At 40.1% G+C, this 15,542-nt stretch overlaps 1 protein-coding gene across 1 annotated transcript in view; it reads right to left on the bottom strand.

Moving 5' to 3' along the window:
• Positions 1–1,477: 1,477 nt before the first annotated feature.
• Positions 1,478–15,542, bottom strand: part of pparg (peroxisome proliferator-activated receptor gamma) — a 30,207-nt gene continuing 16,142 nt past the window's right edge. Inside the window, exons 2-9 of the mRNA XM_034584288.1 lie at positions 15,221–15,517; positions 14,715–14,881; positions 12,048–12,186; positions 6,730–6,929; positions 4,632–4,743; positions 3,847–4,040; positions 3,493–3,736; positions 1,478–1,889 (exon numbers count right to left, since the gene is read on the bottom strand). Of these exons, the coding sequence (XP_034440179.1) occupies positions 1,642–1,889; positions 3,493–3,736; positions 3,847–4,040; positions 4,632–4,743; positions 6,730–6,929; positions 12,048–12,186; positions 14,715–14,881; positions 15,221–15,517 (1,601 nt within the window). The 3' untranslated portion in view covers positions 1,478–1,641. The remainder of the gene's footprint in view (positions 1,890–3,492; positions 3,737–3,846; positions 4,041–4,631; positions 4,744–6,729; positions 6,930–12,047; positions 12,187–14,714; positions 14,882–15,220; positions 15,518–15,542) is intronic.

Raw genomic sequence — 15,542 nt, 5'->3', positions numbered from 1 at the left:
TGGTGTCTCTCTAAATTTATCTATCTAAAAAAAGAAAGGACAAAAGGTTATGCTCCCTCGAAAAAAAGGAATAAAAAAAATAGACCCCCTCACTGCTAGCTGATCAAATCTGTATCCACAGACTTTGCTCTTCCAGTTCAGCAGAGTGCAAATGTTGCAATCGTTTCAACATGGTGTATGAGTGCATGTGTGTGTGTGTGTGTGTGTGTTTGGTAAGAAACACGGACGACAGCTGATGTAATGACCATAAAACTATTTTCCTGCAGTTTGGGTGACTAGAACGTTTTCAAGGAGGACATTACTCAGAAATGTTGGTGTACGGTTCATGTGCAAGTACATTCATATCACTTCAAACAAGAGAGAGATTTCAAATAAAAAGTTAGAAAATATTTTATTTACAACAAATTTCTTTTTCAGTTGTATTAACATAGAAGGCACTTTGTGTAGATACAACATCATTTCATTGTAAAAATTATAACTCAACAAGTTGTAGAATTTGAAATAGAACTAAGGCTTAAAGCCAATAGTGCTTGACACACAACTGTATGAAAATAATACAAGTGAATATACATTATACATTATATATGTATAATATATATGATAATTTCTATATGGCTTTCATTTCACAACATAGGAGACATATTCTGCTCATATTCAGATTCATAATTTTAATTTGGGTTACTACTTGAAAAGGTTTGCATGCAAACGTTGCGACTACGGCAGCTGAGAAGGCCACGAGAGGAACTGGCTTTACCGTGGACTTAACTGACTCAGGGATAGAAAAACTGAAAAAGCACAATATGTCTCCTTTAAAGGCACAATGTGGCGTATGCATATTTCAAGAGTGGACCTCATAGTGGCAACGTGCCCTTTGTTGTCCTAAACACTTTCTCACAGTTTCTGCAGGTGACCCAGATTAAAATATAATACAGGCAATAATCTGATATGTCTTTGGATAGAGCTGATCAAAAAGAGATAGCACCTTCACCCTGATGCTAAAATAGAAAATGTCTGTGCATTGTTTGTGTGTGTGTGTGTGTGTGTGATGCATTCCTGCATCAGAGGTACTGAAGCACGTATACACTGCTGCTGCCTATGATGGTTAAAATGCAACATGTAAGCTGCACATGAATGACAGATACTGTACTGTGTGACGCAAGGTTTACAATATTCACAGTGATACATTTCTCCTTAAGGCCCTCGCAACAGGCTGTGTCGAACATTCATGATCCTGTGCCTGAGCCTGCCAATAAGAAAGTCCCCACTCGCTCAGTTACCAACCGACGCTCATCCTGATTGGTGCAATAGGTGGTAGTTTTGTATTTAAGTTGGCAGTCTACTCATAATGAAATATCCAGGCTCAGCAGCAGCTAAATGACTGTGTGCCGCAAGTTATTCACATGTTGCTGTCTAGACAAGATCTGACATTCACATTCTGTCTTTCTTTCCTTGATTTCTCATCCCCTGTTCTTCCCACATCCCTTTCTCAATTTCCCTCCGTCAGCCCATCTGACTGGCTGCCTCCGTCGTGTTAAACACACAAAGAGCACACAGTGCTTCATCTCAGCTTGTGATTTTTAAAATACAAATTTCTCTTTTGTTTTTCTTCCCACTTTTTTTGTCCTTTTCTTCAGTTAAACTCTAATACAAGTCCTTCATGATCTCCTGCAGCAGCGGGTGTAAGCACATGTCCACCTCGGTCTTCTTCAGCAGCTGGATGAGGTGCACGTGGTCCGTGACGATCTGCCGCAGGTCGGTCATCTTCTGGAGCAGCTTGGCGAACAGCTGCAGAGAGTCCGGGTGGTTCAGCTTCAGCTGCAACTCGAGGGAATGAAGCACGGTCTCCTGAAGCTGCTCGATGGGTTTCACATTCAGAAGGCCTGGACGGTCTGGATGTGTGACAGAGACATTGAGACACAGTGAAGAAATTAATTAAAAACACATGTACGGATCAAGTAGAAAGGTCACACAACAGAGGAAGGTGGTCTACATGGGCAGAATTATGACAGGGGCACATAACTAATCATTTATCAGCTATTAGGTCAACATTTCTATGAATATTGCGATTTACAAAACCCTGTTATCTTTATTTCAAGCTATAAATCTGTCATTTAAGTTAATAATTGACTTAAATGTCATAATTTAACACTGAACGGGTTAAAGGCCAGAATTTTATCAAGTAGCCACATGCAAACCAGCCAAGTTAGAGCAAACAATTTCAGCAACATCGTAGTAAGAGGTGGAAGAAATGGGGCAGTTTGGTTTTCTGTAACATAAACATGAAAAGATAGGATTTTACACCATTTTTTAAGTCATTTGACGAATTTACAGCAAAAGATTTCCTGCCTACAACTCCAAATACTTTCTTCTTAATATAAATCGTCAATGATAGCACATGACCAAACAAGTTAAGTGTCTGTGTTTAATGTCAGCCAATAATTTGGTTGCTGTAATTTGTTCTCACTACTTGATCCAGTTGCTGTTTAAATTGGTGAAACTTCAGTTCTTGCATACAAAAATCCCAGGCCTCCCAGGAAACGGATAAATGGGTCAAGGCTGACCCGAGATAGCGTGTATGATACCGGGGGTTGATAACTTAGATCATTAGCAGCCTTCACCTTATAGCACTTTACATTCAGCGTGAAAATACTTATTCAGATTTTACGTTTCTGCCAGGAAATATTTTTGTTGTAACTACATTAAAGAAACTACAGGTTACATGTAGATCTCTCTGCACTTTAGCAAAGCAAAAATCAAAGAAATATTGCTTTCTATTTTCTTGTTGAGTTTGAGAACAAGCCTTGATGCCGTGCCAATATTTAAACCATTAAACCGACTTTATGGACGACGTGTCTCCACTCCCTCCTACAACGCATAAATGAAGCATAAACATTCTGGATACAAACGCCGCCATCTTGCACACTTGGAGCCAAAGTCTGAACAGTAGTGATCAGGGGACGGAGCCACAATATCGTGGTCCTGCTGATACACACGCTCAACTTCAGTCAGTGTCAGCTGTAAACCATGACATTTTATTCCATTTTTATAACATAAAATAACTAACTGAAACCAAAGTCGTTAGAAAACTTTAAAGATGAACATACACCAGTATTTTAACTTTTTAATGGTCCCATGTCCCATTTGCTAACATGGAGGAGGTGGGGTTTATGATCTGCACTGCAGCCATCCACCAGCAGGAGGTCGAGACAGTTTGGCTTCACTTATGGGTAATAGTCATGTCGTCCATCTTTATATACGGTCTATGGTTACACCTGACACGGGCGCCACAAGGTCAGGAGGTGCATGAAGTAACTTAACGTAAAGACTTAACGTCACTTACATGTTCACTAACTTTTATCTAGTTTGTTATATCTGTACTAGAACTGACAGAGAAACCTTAAATGCTGCTTCTAAGGTAATTTCATCTGTGACATCAATGACAAATCTTATTGAAATAACACAACGATAAACAGAGCAAAAAGAGTTACCCACCCCCGCTGAGGATAATGACAACCAGAAACAGCGCCATGTCACTGTCGTCCAGCTCGAGCGTGTTGAATTTAACGGAGAACTCGAACTTTGGTTCCATCATTTGACAGAAAGGTTTCCTGAGACTCTTGAGGAACTCCCGCGTCATGAAGATCTGTCCGTAGGAGATCAGGGTCCCGTCTTTGTTCATCAGAGGTGACATCATGATAATCAAGACCTCTATCACACCATACTTCAGCAGAGTCACCTGGGGAAAGGGGAAAGGGTTAAGGTGATATGTATAAGATCCTCAGTGGATGATCTTCAGCTGGTTTCATTGGTCCCTTTGCTCAGTGAAGAGAAACCTTTGTATCTCACCTGATCGTTTAGATCCAGATCAGTGAATCCTGGGATACTCTTGGCAAACTCTGTCACTTCCCTCACTGCTTCAGCAGAGCGTGACTGACAGCTTTGGAAGAAACGTAGCTCCAAAGCGTTCTGTGGCTCCTGTCCGCTGATGCTCGTCATTCCCCAGACGCTATAATCTGACCCCATGTGAACTTCTGTGAGGCCTGAAATTTGCATAAAGAAAGTTTTGTCTCTGATGTGGTTGTTTAGCTGCAGAGTTTGGAAAGAAACTAGATCAACTTGAGAAATGTCTTCTGAATTTTTTAACCACTGACCCCAAAGTAACAGTGTCAGAGATTTGCATCTCACACTTTCCCTGGAAGTGGTTGAACTACACTAAAGATATTGATTGGAGCCGGTTCAGTGGCGCTGTAAACTGACACTGAAGGCTAAAACCATATATTTGTATTGGTTTTATTTTGAATTTATATAAAAAAGAATGTATATATCTTTATCTTTTGATACAAATATGACTAAAAATGTATATGATTTACCTATTGACTACATCAAACTATCTTATTAGCAAACTAGAGCATTGTACTATGCAATACAGTGTTTTTAGATTAATGCTTCTGATGCATATTAACATGACTTTTACGCTTTCTTTTCAGATCCTCAAATCACCCCCCATCATCATAATTTGTTCTGATATTTATACAGTGAATGATGATGTAATCAAAATGGTAATTCTATGTGATTATCTGGTTATATTGCTTGATAAATCGAAAACTGATAAAAAACGAAATGCTACAAACCTCCGTGTGCGGCTGTGAGGACAGAGGCCTGCTGCTCCTGGATGGGCATCTGCCTGCAATTAATGAACTGCTCTCCTTCCATTAGAGACTTCATGTCATGGATGACAAAAGGCTGGAGGCAGAGAGGAAAGAAAATGGAAGAAGGAAGGGTTAATTTGTGGGAGTAAGACAGAACATGTTGGGAGTGAGCAGAGGAAAAAGAAAGGTGGAAAGTAAGTAAGAAAGAAAAGAAGCAACGTCAGCTCCCATGTCCTCGGGTGAGCTACAGGTGTAATCACATACACTGTCTATGCACGTGGGTCATGGCTCATTCATCATCTGCAAAAGCAAACACTTCACATCTCACATGGGGCAAAGTAAATACATCTCCTGTGCAGTCAGAGGCAGACAAAAACACAATTTACAGGTAAATGAAGCTTAACTGAGTTAAGTTTTGCTGTCTGGTAAAAGACATGCAGTGGCCTGAAGGATGAATAGTACCATTCATACACTTAAATCTTCCCTTTTCAGAGTGGTAACATGAATAATGAGACGTCCTTCCCGGATCTGTTCGCCTATCCTCATGCACTCCAAAATCAAATGGGTTCTTCCTTGGGTCATGCCCCATAAGGTTCCATAGAAAAGCAGATTTGTCCGTTATCTTTATTGCTTTATCCTTTAAGAGTCACGGGGGCTCTAGAGCCAATCCCAGCTCACGTTGGGGGCGAGAGGCAGGGTTCACCTTGGACAGGTCACCAGCCCATCACAGGGCCAACAGACAGAGACACTTCACACATTCGATTTACAGTCTCCAATTAACCTAACACCAATCTGCATGTCTTAGGACTGTGGGAGTGAACTGGAGGTCTCAGAGAAAACCAGCCTCACAGGAAGTACACGCAAACTTTAAATGAAAAGTTCATTTCACAAGCATTACACACTTGCTTTATTCAGTGCACTTGCGTTTTTTATGCTAGAGCCTAACTTGGCCAAAGTTGCAATATCCACCTGAGTGAATTTGCTCTTATTAAAGAATAAACTGAGATAATAAAGTAATCCGCTTTCAGCTTTGCTTTTTAAAATGTCGCCTGCACAAAAACATCACAGTCGTCGTTCCATTTCTTACAAACCCCTTTAGCAAACAACTGCAATTAATAAGGGTGACACTTAAACCCTCGTTCTTCCTTCGCCTCTGATGCGTGTGTGTGGAGTGCAGGTGGAGTCATCTCACATCAAGGCCCCGCATGTTAAAAAAACATATAAATATACTGCGGTTGACTATATAACAGAGGAATCCCTTATGCAAACACAGGATTAAGTGTCGTTCGGCTGCTATCAGTCTGATGAACAGTCATAACAAGCAGACCAAAGAGATTCAGAGCAGCCTTGAATCTGAGCCTTTTTAGAAAGAGAAGCAAAAGAAAAGGAAAATAAAAACTTATGATACTGCTGCTAAAGTTGGTCTCCAAATGAAGAGGCAATAACTAGTGTCACATTCTTTAAATACTGAGATTCAACATCTCATAACATGAAGTAAAAAAAACACAGAAATAAATGATATGTCACATTTTCATTATTTCAGCTACTAGTCAGAGTCTTCTATGTATCGGTGAGCTTCTCTAATCGATTCATTGAAGAGTTCAAACATAGCGATTGGCCACTGATGACCGAACGTTCATTTGGCTCAGATCAGCCGCCTTCTAAAAATCATGTGAACTGAACTGAAATGTGTGAACCAGGATTAAGGCTTTTTATGCCCTTTATATGATAACTGCTAAAAGTCAGGTTAAACATATCGGTGAAACTGATCCAGAAGTTCAGCTCAGGTAAATGTTGATGTCTCCCTGGAATCTAACTTATGAGAGGAATGCAGCCACCATGGTATGTGAGGTAAGTTAAGTTCACACCTTCACCTCATGGTAAAGCAAACCAGGTAACAGGGGAACTGAGCTCATGGCCACTAAAATCTGAAACTACACCTGAAAGGATCAGCTTAAATGTGAAATACAATGTCCTGTGAATACCGATAAATGTTGTATGTAAATGTAATTATCAACTACATGGTTAATGTATAGTAAATAGTAAAAATAAAAGTAAAGTAGAAGGCAGTGCTGCTTACCGCGTTGTCTCCGGTCTTCCCAGAGAGGATGGCTCTAGCCTTGGCCTTGGTGAGGGGGAAGTATTTCAGATAGGCCTCATACAGATGGCGGGCCAAGGCCCTCAGATCTGCTGCCTCCGGGTGCATGTGCTCCATGTCAGACGAGAACTCCGCCAGAAGCTTCTCCTTCTCTGCCTGAGGCATCCGGCCAAAACGAATAGCTGGGAAACAGAAACAACAAAAACACATTACAGAACACAAACAGATAAACAAAGACAGAGGCTGCCAGGCCGGGAAGATAAAGCAGCAGACAGACAGTTAAAAGCAAATTTAATCACACGGTAGATTCAAGAAACAGATCCTACAGGTTACAGTTCATACCCTTCTCATTTCTGAACAGCCCAGATTTACTGAGCCACCTTTTTATCATGAATTAAACTGGCCCTAGGAGCAGTGACACACAGTATCAGAGGTATCAGTTTCTGATCTTTTAATCCTCATCTTCAGAAGCCATCGAAACAGCAGGGAGCTCTGACACCAGAGTACAATGTTGCATTCAAAACCATATCCTGCAGGAACACATCAGGCCACTGTCAAAATGTACCACTACACCATGCAGTATTGGCCTTAACATTAGCCTTGATATTCTCAATAAAACTCACACGACACAATTAGAAAACAGTCTTTATTGTATAATTGTATTGTTAAACTAATTATTGTATTATTTTAGTGAAATTATTGCTGATTTTTACTATTCTAGTTCTATTGCAGAGCTTTCTGGCTGCTTGCAATTATAGCTATGGTTGTTAAATTTCTTTATCAGATCTTTTATTATTTGGACAGGGATCAATGAATCAGGTCCATTATCTAATATTCAAAGAAATTACCTACTACTCACAGCAAACTAATTATACTTGAATGGAGTCCAGGTTGGTTGGCTGATCGGCCGATATGAGCCTTTCACAGACTTATCCATATCGGTGTTTGTTTGCCGATGTGGGCCAATATGAAAACGTTTATTTTACTTATAATAAAGTTTATTATTAAACTGTAAAATACCAAGCCCTCAATTGCATTTCTTTGTTTTTAAGGGTTAGATAAAGACTTATGAATAATGAATTCGAAATCCTTGCCAAAATCTTCTCTTTGTATAGGCTATATATATATATTGGATGATATATCGGCATTAATATTGGTATTAGAGTCACCCAAAAATCAGTTGGGCTCTAAAAAGTAATGACTTTAAAGTGTGGAGCAATTTATTTCAGATGGACAAAGTATTTATTTTAGCTGTTGCTCAAAAAGACTCTTGGGACTCTTTCTCTTAACTTATCTTTTCATAATAACAGTGTTTAGCAACTTTCAACTGCCCAGATGTCAGCACATTAAAGTGAATTTTGAAATTCAGAGACAGGAGATCTTGAAATGGAAAGATTCCCCAGACATGTGTTAGGAAAGATTTCGTCATTTTAAAAGACTGTACACTCCTGGTAACACAGCAGAGCTCCTTTCTCTCATAAATGACTCAACATCAACATGCTGTGATTTTACGAGGTGTGTCTGATGAAGCGATTACAAAATGTGGTTTACCTTAATGACGTTGTTATCACGGATCACTGCAAAACCTCAACACCAGAGAAACTGTCTCATACCTTTTAAAACAAAATCTCTATTCTCCTCCTCTTTCCACCTGCTCCCACTGATACTATTACACTGTGTATCAATAACTACCAAGGAGCCTGGTCTGTACATGATTATCCACATTTTAAAGGATCTATTTTAAAATTCACTTTATACTATATTTCTAATAACCATTATGAAATCACATATACTTTTTTAACATGTAAGAGAAATTAAAGATGGGTTACTTAATGATTGAAACGCAATTTTAACTGCTGTGAAGTGATTTGACCTTTTTCATTAATGTTGATTATAAAAACAGGCAGTTATGAGACCTCTGTTGTGATAGATACTTTTCCTTATTATTATTACAATGTCTTTTTAAACGTTATAAATAAAGAGTAATCTTCAGATCAGAATTCTGTGAAAATGTTCTTTTTGAACATTTATCTAAAAATGAAAAATGAAATTGATGCTGTTGTGAAAAGGTTAAACCTCCTTTTTTTTTTCTGTGAGTGGAAGTCATTAATCTCTCCATTCAAGCCTGTGGGCGCGTGTGTTCGTGTGTGAGGTTGTGTAATGCTGACTGTGTGATGAACACACACCTTAAGCAAATGAATACAGGCTAAACTGGCCTATATCACCACCTGGGAAACGGGCCAGCAGTAATGACACAGCAGGTTAGAGAAATCAGTTGAGGTCTATGCACTCCTCAGATGTCAATCATTGGAAAAGTAAAAACCCATTCAGAGCAGATTTTTCAAAACGAAACCTCGAGGAATATCAGAGGAGAGAAACAGACGAGGAGAGAAACATGAAGATAAATGACAAGAGAGGAGAAAAAATAAACCTTTCCTAGGAGAAGCTAAAACGGTGCTGTTCAGCCTCAAGTCAGCAGTGCTCATATTCAAGTTAAACTCAACCATGTTTGAAAAAATGTATAAAGAGTATAAATTGTTCATTATTTAATGCTGGCTTACGCTGAAAAACAGCTCCTCAGTGAGGAAAGAGTCTTTAAACCTCACTTACACCGAATTGTTCAATTTGGGCCAACACCTAGAATCTGTCAGATTTAAGGAATTGATCAAATTTCTAGTGGATCAGTTGTTGTTTGACGTGAAATTTAAGGAAAGGCGCGACTCCTGATTCATTTCTTAGACGATCAGTGAAGTGTCCTTCAGCAAACCTTAACTGCTCCTGATGCTGTGTCTCCAGTGTGTGAACGTGTGAACGAGACACATATTTACTTGTGTGTGGGAGGACTTGATGGACAACTTTTATGATAACTGTATAGAGCATTATATTTACAGTCCTCCCATTTTATGAACTTCTACATTTAAAGACACTAAAAAGAGTGTGTGTGGCTTTTATTCACTACATCATGTCGTAAAAAAATTAAGCCAAATTATGATGTTTCATAAGTTTCTAAAATGTCAGTTGCTCTCCATAGAACAAACAACATAGGTAGACGTTAATATGGGTACAAGCGTAAAGGCCCCATGTTCCCACACTGGTGTTTTGAACTGTTCCCTCTTGTGCTGCAGTCACTGCGGGTGAGAGGAATTTGCCGCTGGACAAGGCCGTCAAATGTCCGGCCAGCTGATTTGGCAGAGAAAGTGGGAATGACCTCTCATTCAGAAACTTCTGATTGTTTATGTAACTGTAGGGTTACGTACAGCAGCAGAGAGAAGAGTGTGGGGTTGGTGCTCAGCTGCAGTAAGTGAACACATAGTGGTAGATGGTAATGACAATAAAGCGTTTGATAAAGAGTTGTATAGCTTATAACCCTGTTTCCTGTCCTGTCAGCTTCTTGTCTTTGCACGCGAATACGTTTTATCAGATAAAGTCTTTTATGATCACAGCGTTCAGGCGCACACACACACACACACACACACACACACACACACACACACACACACACACACACACACACACACACACACACACACACACACACACACTGATCTCTGCAAATATTTCATGTATCTTCTCTACATCTACAGAAACGTGACAAATTAAAGGAGAGTCAGGACACAAGGAGTCATTGAATGGTTGAAGTGCATGAAAATGTTTTATATTCTATGGCCTTCCCAGTCACTACATCTCAACCCAATGGAGCTTCAATGGGAGATTTTAGACCATCATCAAAACAGCAAATGAGCGATTATCTTTTAAAAGAGTTGGGTCCTTTCCCTCCAGCAGAGTCAGGAGACTTGTAGAATCTATACCACGGCTCACTGACGTCATCATGGTGTCCCAATACCTGAATACTCCCTCCCTTTTGGGCTTTCCTTTAATTTGTTAGCCGTCTGTACAAACAGTTAACAAGTTTCATTCATCACGCAGAAACTGAGCAGTCGCAGCCTATTTAATTGGACACTGGAATTTTTAAAGCTCAAGAGTGGAAGGCTATAATTTGTCACAACCTGACTGATGAAACAAAACCAACAAGAGAGTCAGAAAGATGTTAGTCAGGAACGACCTGTGAATTCCCACGCAGTCATTGGAAACATGCTAGGGGGAGGAGTCAGGGCTTGATTTGGAAAACCTACAGATGTGCCAGGTGATGTGTTGACAAAACAACAGCTTGTCTACAGAAAAAGGGCGAGGGCGAAGGTGTTCCTTTGGAGAAGGAATCTTATTGTATATGATTTATCTACTTATGTATGATGTGGAGCTTTTGACGTACTGTCTGATCGCTTCTATCTCGTATTTCAGAAGGTAGCTCCACTTGCTTCATATCAGAGAGACCGCTTGTTGATAAGCCGGCGATGTATCGTAATAACGTCCTTTATTTTATACCGTAGTAACTCCATGCTTATAAAATGACCTTTTTCATTTTAATCTTACTGTATTTTTTACCATGAAATATTTGCCCAGGGACCACAGATGAAAAATGACCTTTCAGATAAGTCTGGTATGTTAATTTTAACGTTTATTTAACTTCCAATAAATTTCAATGTTGTTTCAATAATGTCTCTTCAGAACCATCAGCAACAAAATTCTGACTTTTTCTGTCATGTACACTCCCTTTGTGTCACCTACACCAGGTTATGTTTTCATGTTGTTAAGGTGCAGGAAGGAAACACAACCAACGTCCATTTGTGTTTTCAGCTGTTCACATATATACGAACAACACTCACTGATGTACAAAGTAATAATGAGCCTTATGGAAATCCACACATTCGATTTGTCATGCAGGTACACAGTGAAAATGCCAGCGCATCAAAACAGTTAAAGCCATTTGTTGTTTTGCGGTGTAACGATTGTGTCTGTAAGTCGTGCTGTTGGTGTTGCAGGTTTAATTTTCTTTTTGCATGTGTGATGGGAACTGAAAGGCTTAGCGATAGAGGCTGGAGACCGCAGAAGAAGCAGCAGGTCTACTCTTCACCACCGTACCTCAGAGATCTGTGGCAGCAGTGTGGTGAAGATGTATCTGCTGTTCTCAGAGGGAATCAGAGGCAGAGGAGCTGCTCTACCTGGAGGCGTTTCCTGGGCCACAATTTCAAAGAAATTACATCTGTTTATTTATAGTGAGTGTAAGAGTGGATGGGTAGGAGGCTTCAGTCCCCCAAACAGTGAAAACACCTATATGTCCGCGGTGTGAACAGTGAAACCTTAACAATGCAGTAGATACACGCAGTGATAGTACACTGATTGTAATGTTTGATTGTAGTGTAGTAATACTTGATTATAGAGTGACAGTATCACCATCTTACCGTTGTGTGACATGCCGACATTAAGGCACTTCTGGAAGCGACAGTATTGGCATTTGTTGCGGGACTTCTTGTGAATGCGACAGTGGAGATCACAGTGATCGTACACCAACTTTAACCTGATAGTGCGTCTGAAGAAACCCTACGAGAAAGAAAACAACACCATTACTTATGTAAACGTATTATCACTGCAGTCATTTGTCTTTTTTACATTTGCTCTACTCGAGTACCTCTGCTCCTAGAGGAGCCAGGGAGATATTTGTGTCATAAAATTACATGAAATATGCATTTTAGTTATTTTGACGTTAATATTTTCTTAAGTACGGTTGTGGTTTTTGTTGACAGGAAAATAAGACATGAAAAGAATGACTAGATTTTGAATAAAGAAAGAAAATCTTAAAAAGTTGAATTTTTGTTTCTCATTAACACAGAAAACACTCCAGCAACCAGAGAGCACACAGTAGAGCACTTTCCTTTGCCAAAGCCCAACAGTCTAAAATTCAATCAAGCTGCAGCAAAATGGTGTAAATGTTGAATATCTCACAATGTTAAAGAAAGTGAAAAACAAATCCTGGATCCACACCCTGGAACAGATCCACACCTAAATGTAATAGGTTCTTCCCTCACCCATGGAAATCAGTTCAGTAGTTTTTGTGTAATCTTGCTTACAAACAAACCAAACATTAAACGGGCAGCGGTGAAAAAACAACCTCCTTGGCGAAGGTAACTAGATAATAGCTGCCACCATGAAAAAAAAAAGATGGGACACTACAAAAAAAAAGAAACAAAGTGAAATTGTTTTAAAATGTTGTGATTCAGTATTCATTATCAGTTATTTTTGTGAAGCAGCACAAAGTTTCTGTTGACTGATGCAGATTAGATTCCTGATTCTCTCTAATCTGCGATGAAGTCAGCCACACTGACCACAGGTGGGTTGTCTTTTAGGGTGGATTTCTGCTTTGATGTTTTTAACCTTAGGACCAAAGCAGCCATAAGACTCACACTTATCTCAGCTATTAACTCCACAGCCATGGTCAAACTCCTGAACACACTATACACACAGTCACATGTTTGTTAATGGCTGTTTGACTAGGCTGACTCAGAGAGCTAATAGAAACAATTGAATGGAATAGAAAAAGGAAACCAGGAGGACTTTATTTAAGCTTTATATAAAAATCCACAGGTGGCTGGAGGCTGGTGGGTTTAGCATCTGTATTCCTACAATCCGCAGATGTTCTTTTTTTAATTGCGGGTTATTTTAGGAAGGAGGAAGTGAAAGGGGGTCAAGACCCCGCCTCAATAAAGAATGTTTTCTGTTTAGAAACAATTAAGTGTTTGCCTGTTTGGCAGACCCCCTCTTCTGGTGAGTGTCCCCTGAGACCCGAGCAGAACAATGACTACTGTACCTCACCTTCATTCAGCCTCTGGAGGTACTGGAGTAGTGGACAGAAAAACACAAACCTTTGTACTATGTAATGGATCCAACACAACAGCTCTGACAGTGCCACAGAGATTCCACTCTATGGTGATGGTCAAGGCTGTGCATTAAATTGTAGGTCATTTCTACCTCTAGCAAGGAGGATATATATTTATCTGTGTCCGTTTGTGTGTTTGTTGGTTGGTATTTTTTTTTCAGCAGGATTACACAAACACTACTTAAACAGATTGCCATAAAAGTTAGTGGAATGATTTTGGCACAGATCCTGACAAAGAGATGGTTCCAGGATTTTTTCACTTTCTTTGACATTGTGAGATTTTCAGATTTCCCAGGGAATCATTCATGGATCTTGAAGAAAACAATCAGGAACATTTAGGGAACTGAGTGTGTACAATGTGGTGCACATCCAAATAAGAATCCGGATCTAGTAGATTTAAATATGGTTTAGTAGGGGCCATGGACAAAGGGGCTGGTCCAGCAATTTTTTAAATAACTTTTTATTGCATTGTGAGATAGGGCCCTTGGCGAAGCTGTGGGCTCTACTGAGTGCCACTACAGTTGGTTTATTTGTTACTTCATACGTTTTGGCTCCAATGTTTCAGTAAGTTTTACAAAATATTAAAAATACCTTCCAATTATCTGCAGTCTAGTGCAACACTATCACAATGTAACGCCTTTACAACACATATTACATTGTTGTCTCAAAGAAAAGCTGAGCATCCTAAAGGTGCGAGAGGAAAAATTGTTGCCGTTTCTAAAAGTCCGTCTCATGTGACGATGCCACAATTTGTGGCTCTTCCTACAATGTCTGAATTTTTCAAAGAAAATGGAAATGTGTGAAACCCCCACCCCCGACACAACATTAATTATTTATGTTCCACACAACAGACAGACAAACAGACAGACAGAGAATGTCTAAAGGGCTGGTTGTATGTCTGTAGTCCTCACAGGGTGGAAAATGTATGGGGCCTGTGGTTGAGGTGACAGACATAGAAAAAAAATTCTTTTCATGCTTTATCAAGTTTTTTATTCCACCAACCCATTTCACCTGAGAGTAACCCGTGGTGACAGAGAAGCGAAGGCTGGCAAAGAAACAAGACTTTGTTGTAGAAATAGCTATACACCCACCCGGTACTATTTCCTGACACGACTCTAAGGTGGTGTATTATAATCCGGTAATCTACACACTGCATTTAAGTTTCATCTTCACTCATGCTTTCTTTCAGTCGTACCTTGCAGCCCTCACAGGCATGGACGCCATAGTGAAACCCTGAGGCTTTGTCACCGCAAACGCGGCACTCGATATTTAGCGATGCCGTCGACGTGTCGTCCTGGAGCTTGGAAAACACGGGACTGTCTGAGTACTGAGGTGGTGACTCTGGCTCCATCTTGATTGAATCTGAGACCAGAAACATAATCAGGCAGGGAGGAAACGCAGAAGGAAGACAGATAAAAAATGTTTTAACATTACCCTCACCTCTTAAATCCAGTTTTAGATTTAATGCTCAGATTAAGTTTAACACTCCTTGTTTCTTTAAATGTGTGTCCTGTAATCTCTAACTGATGATTTTAGCACATGTACAAATTAATATATTGACAAACTCTCCTCCTAAACCTGAATATTCACATGACACTTTCTTCTGCAAGGACTTGAACTGATAAAATAAGTTGCGTATGATTCAACTTATTTTCTGCCAAAATACAAAGGAACTAAATTAACACCACAGAGCGGACTTACTGTGCACGTTCTGCTCTGTCCTGTAGCTGTGCATGTTGGTGTAATCCATGTTCGTCAGGTGTTCTTCGCTCTGCGGCGGACTGGGGTCATAGGCCACGCCGACGGAAGAGATGGAGGACATGAGCTGGGGAGACAGAGAGGACGGGACGGAGGCGGAGGAGATGGAGGTGTAGTCCAACGTGGACAAGTGCTTCATGTCGAGAGAGTGGGAGCTGTCGTCCAGCTCCGAGAGGTCCACGGCGCTCAGACTGAAACCCACAGGCCAAGCCAGGAGCTGCTGGGTGTCCACCATGTCGACTGCGGAGGAGAGAGATGAGGCAGT

The sequence above is a fragment of the Hippoglossus hippoglossus genome, chromosome 5, assembly GCF_009819705.1.
Source record: "Hippoglossus hippoglossus isolate fHipHip1 chromosome 5, fHipHip1.pri, whole genome shotgun sequence".
Taxonomy (NCBI): Eukaryota; Metazoa; Chordata; class Actinopteri; order Pleuronectiformes; family Pleuronectidae; genus Hippoglossus; species Hippoglossus hippoglossus.
Note: the sequence above shows the minus strand (reverse complement) of the source record. Positions and strands in the feature narration are given on the sequence as shown.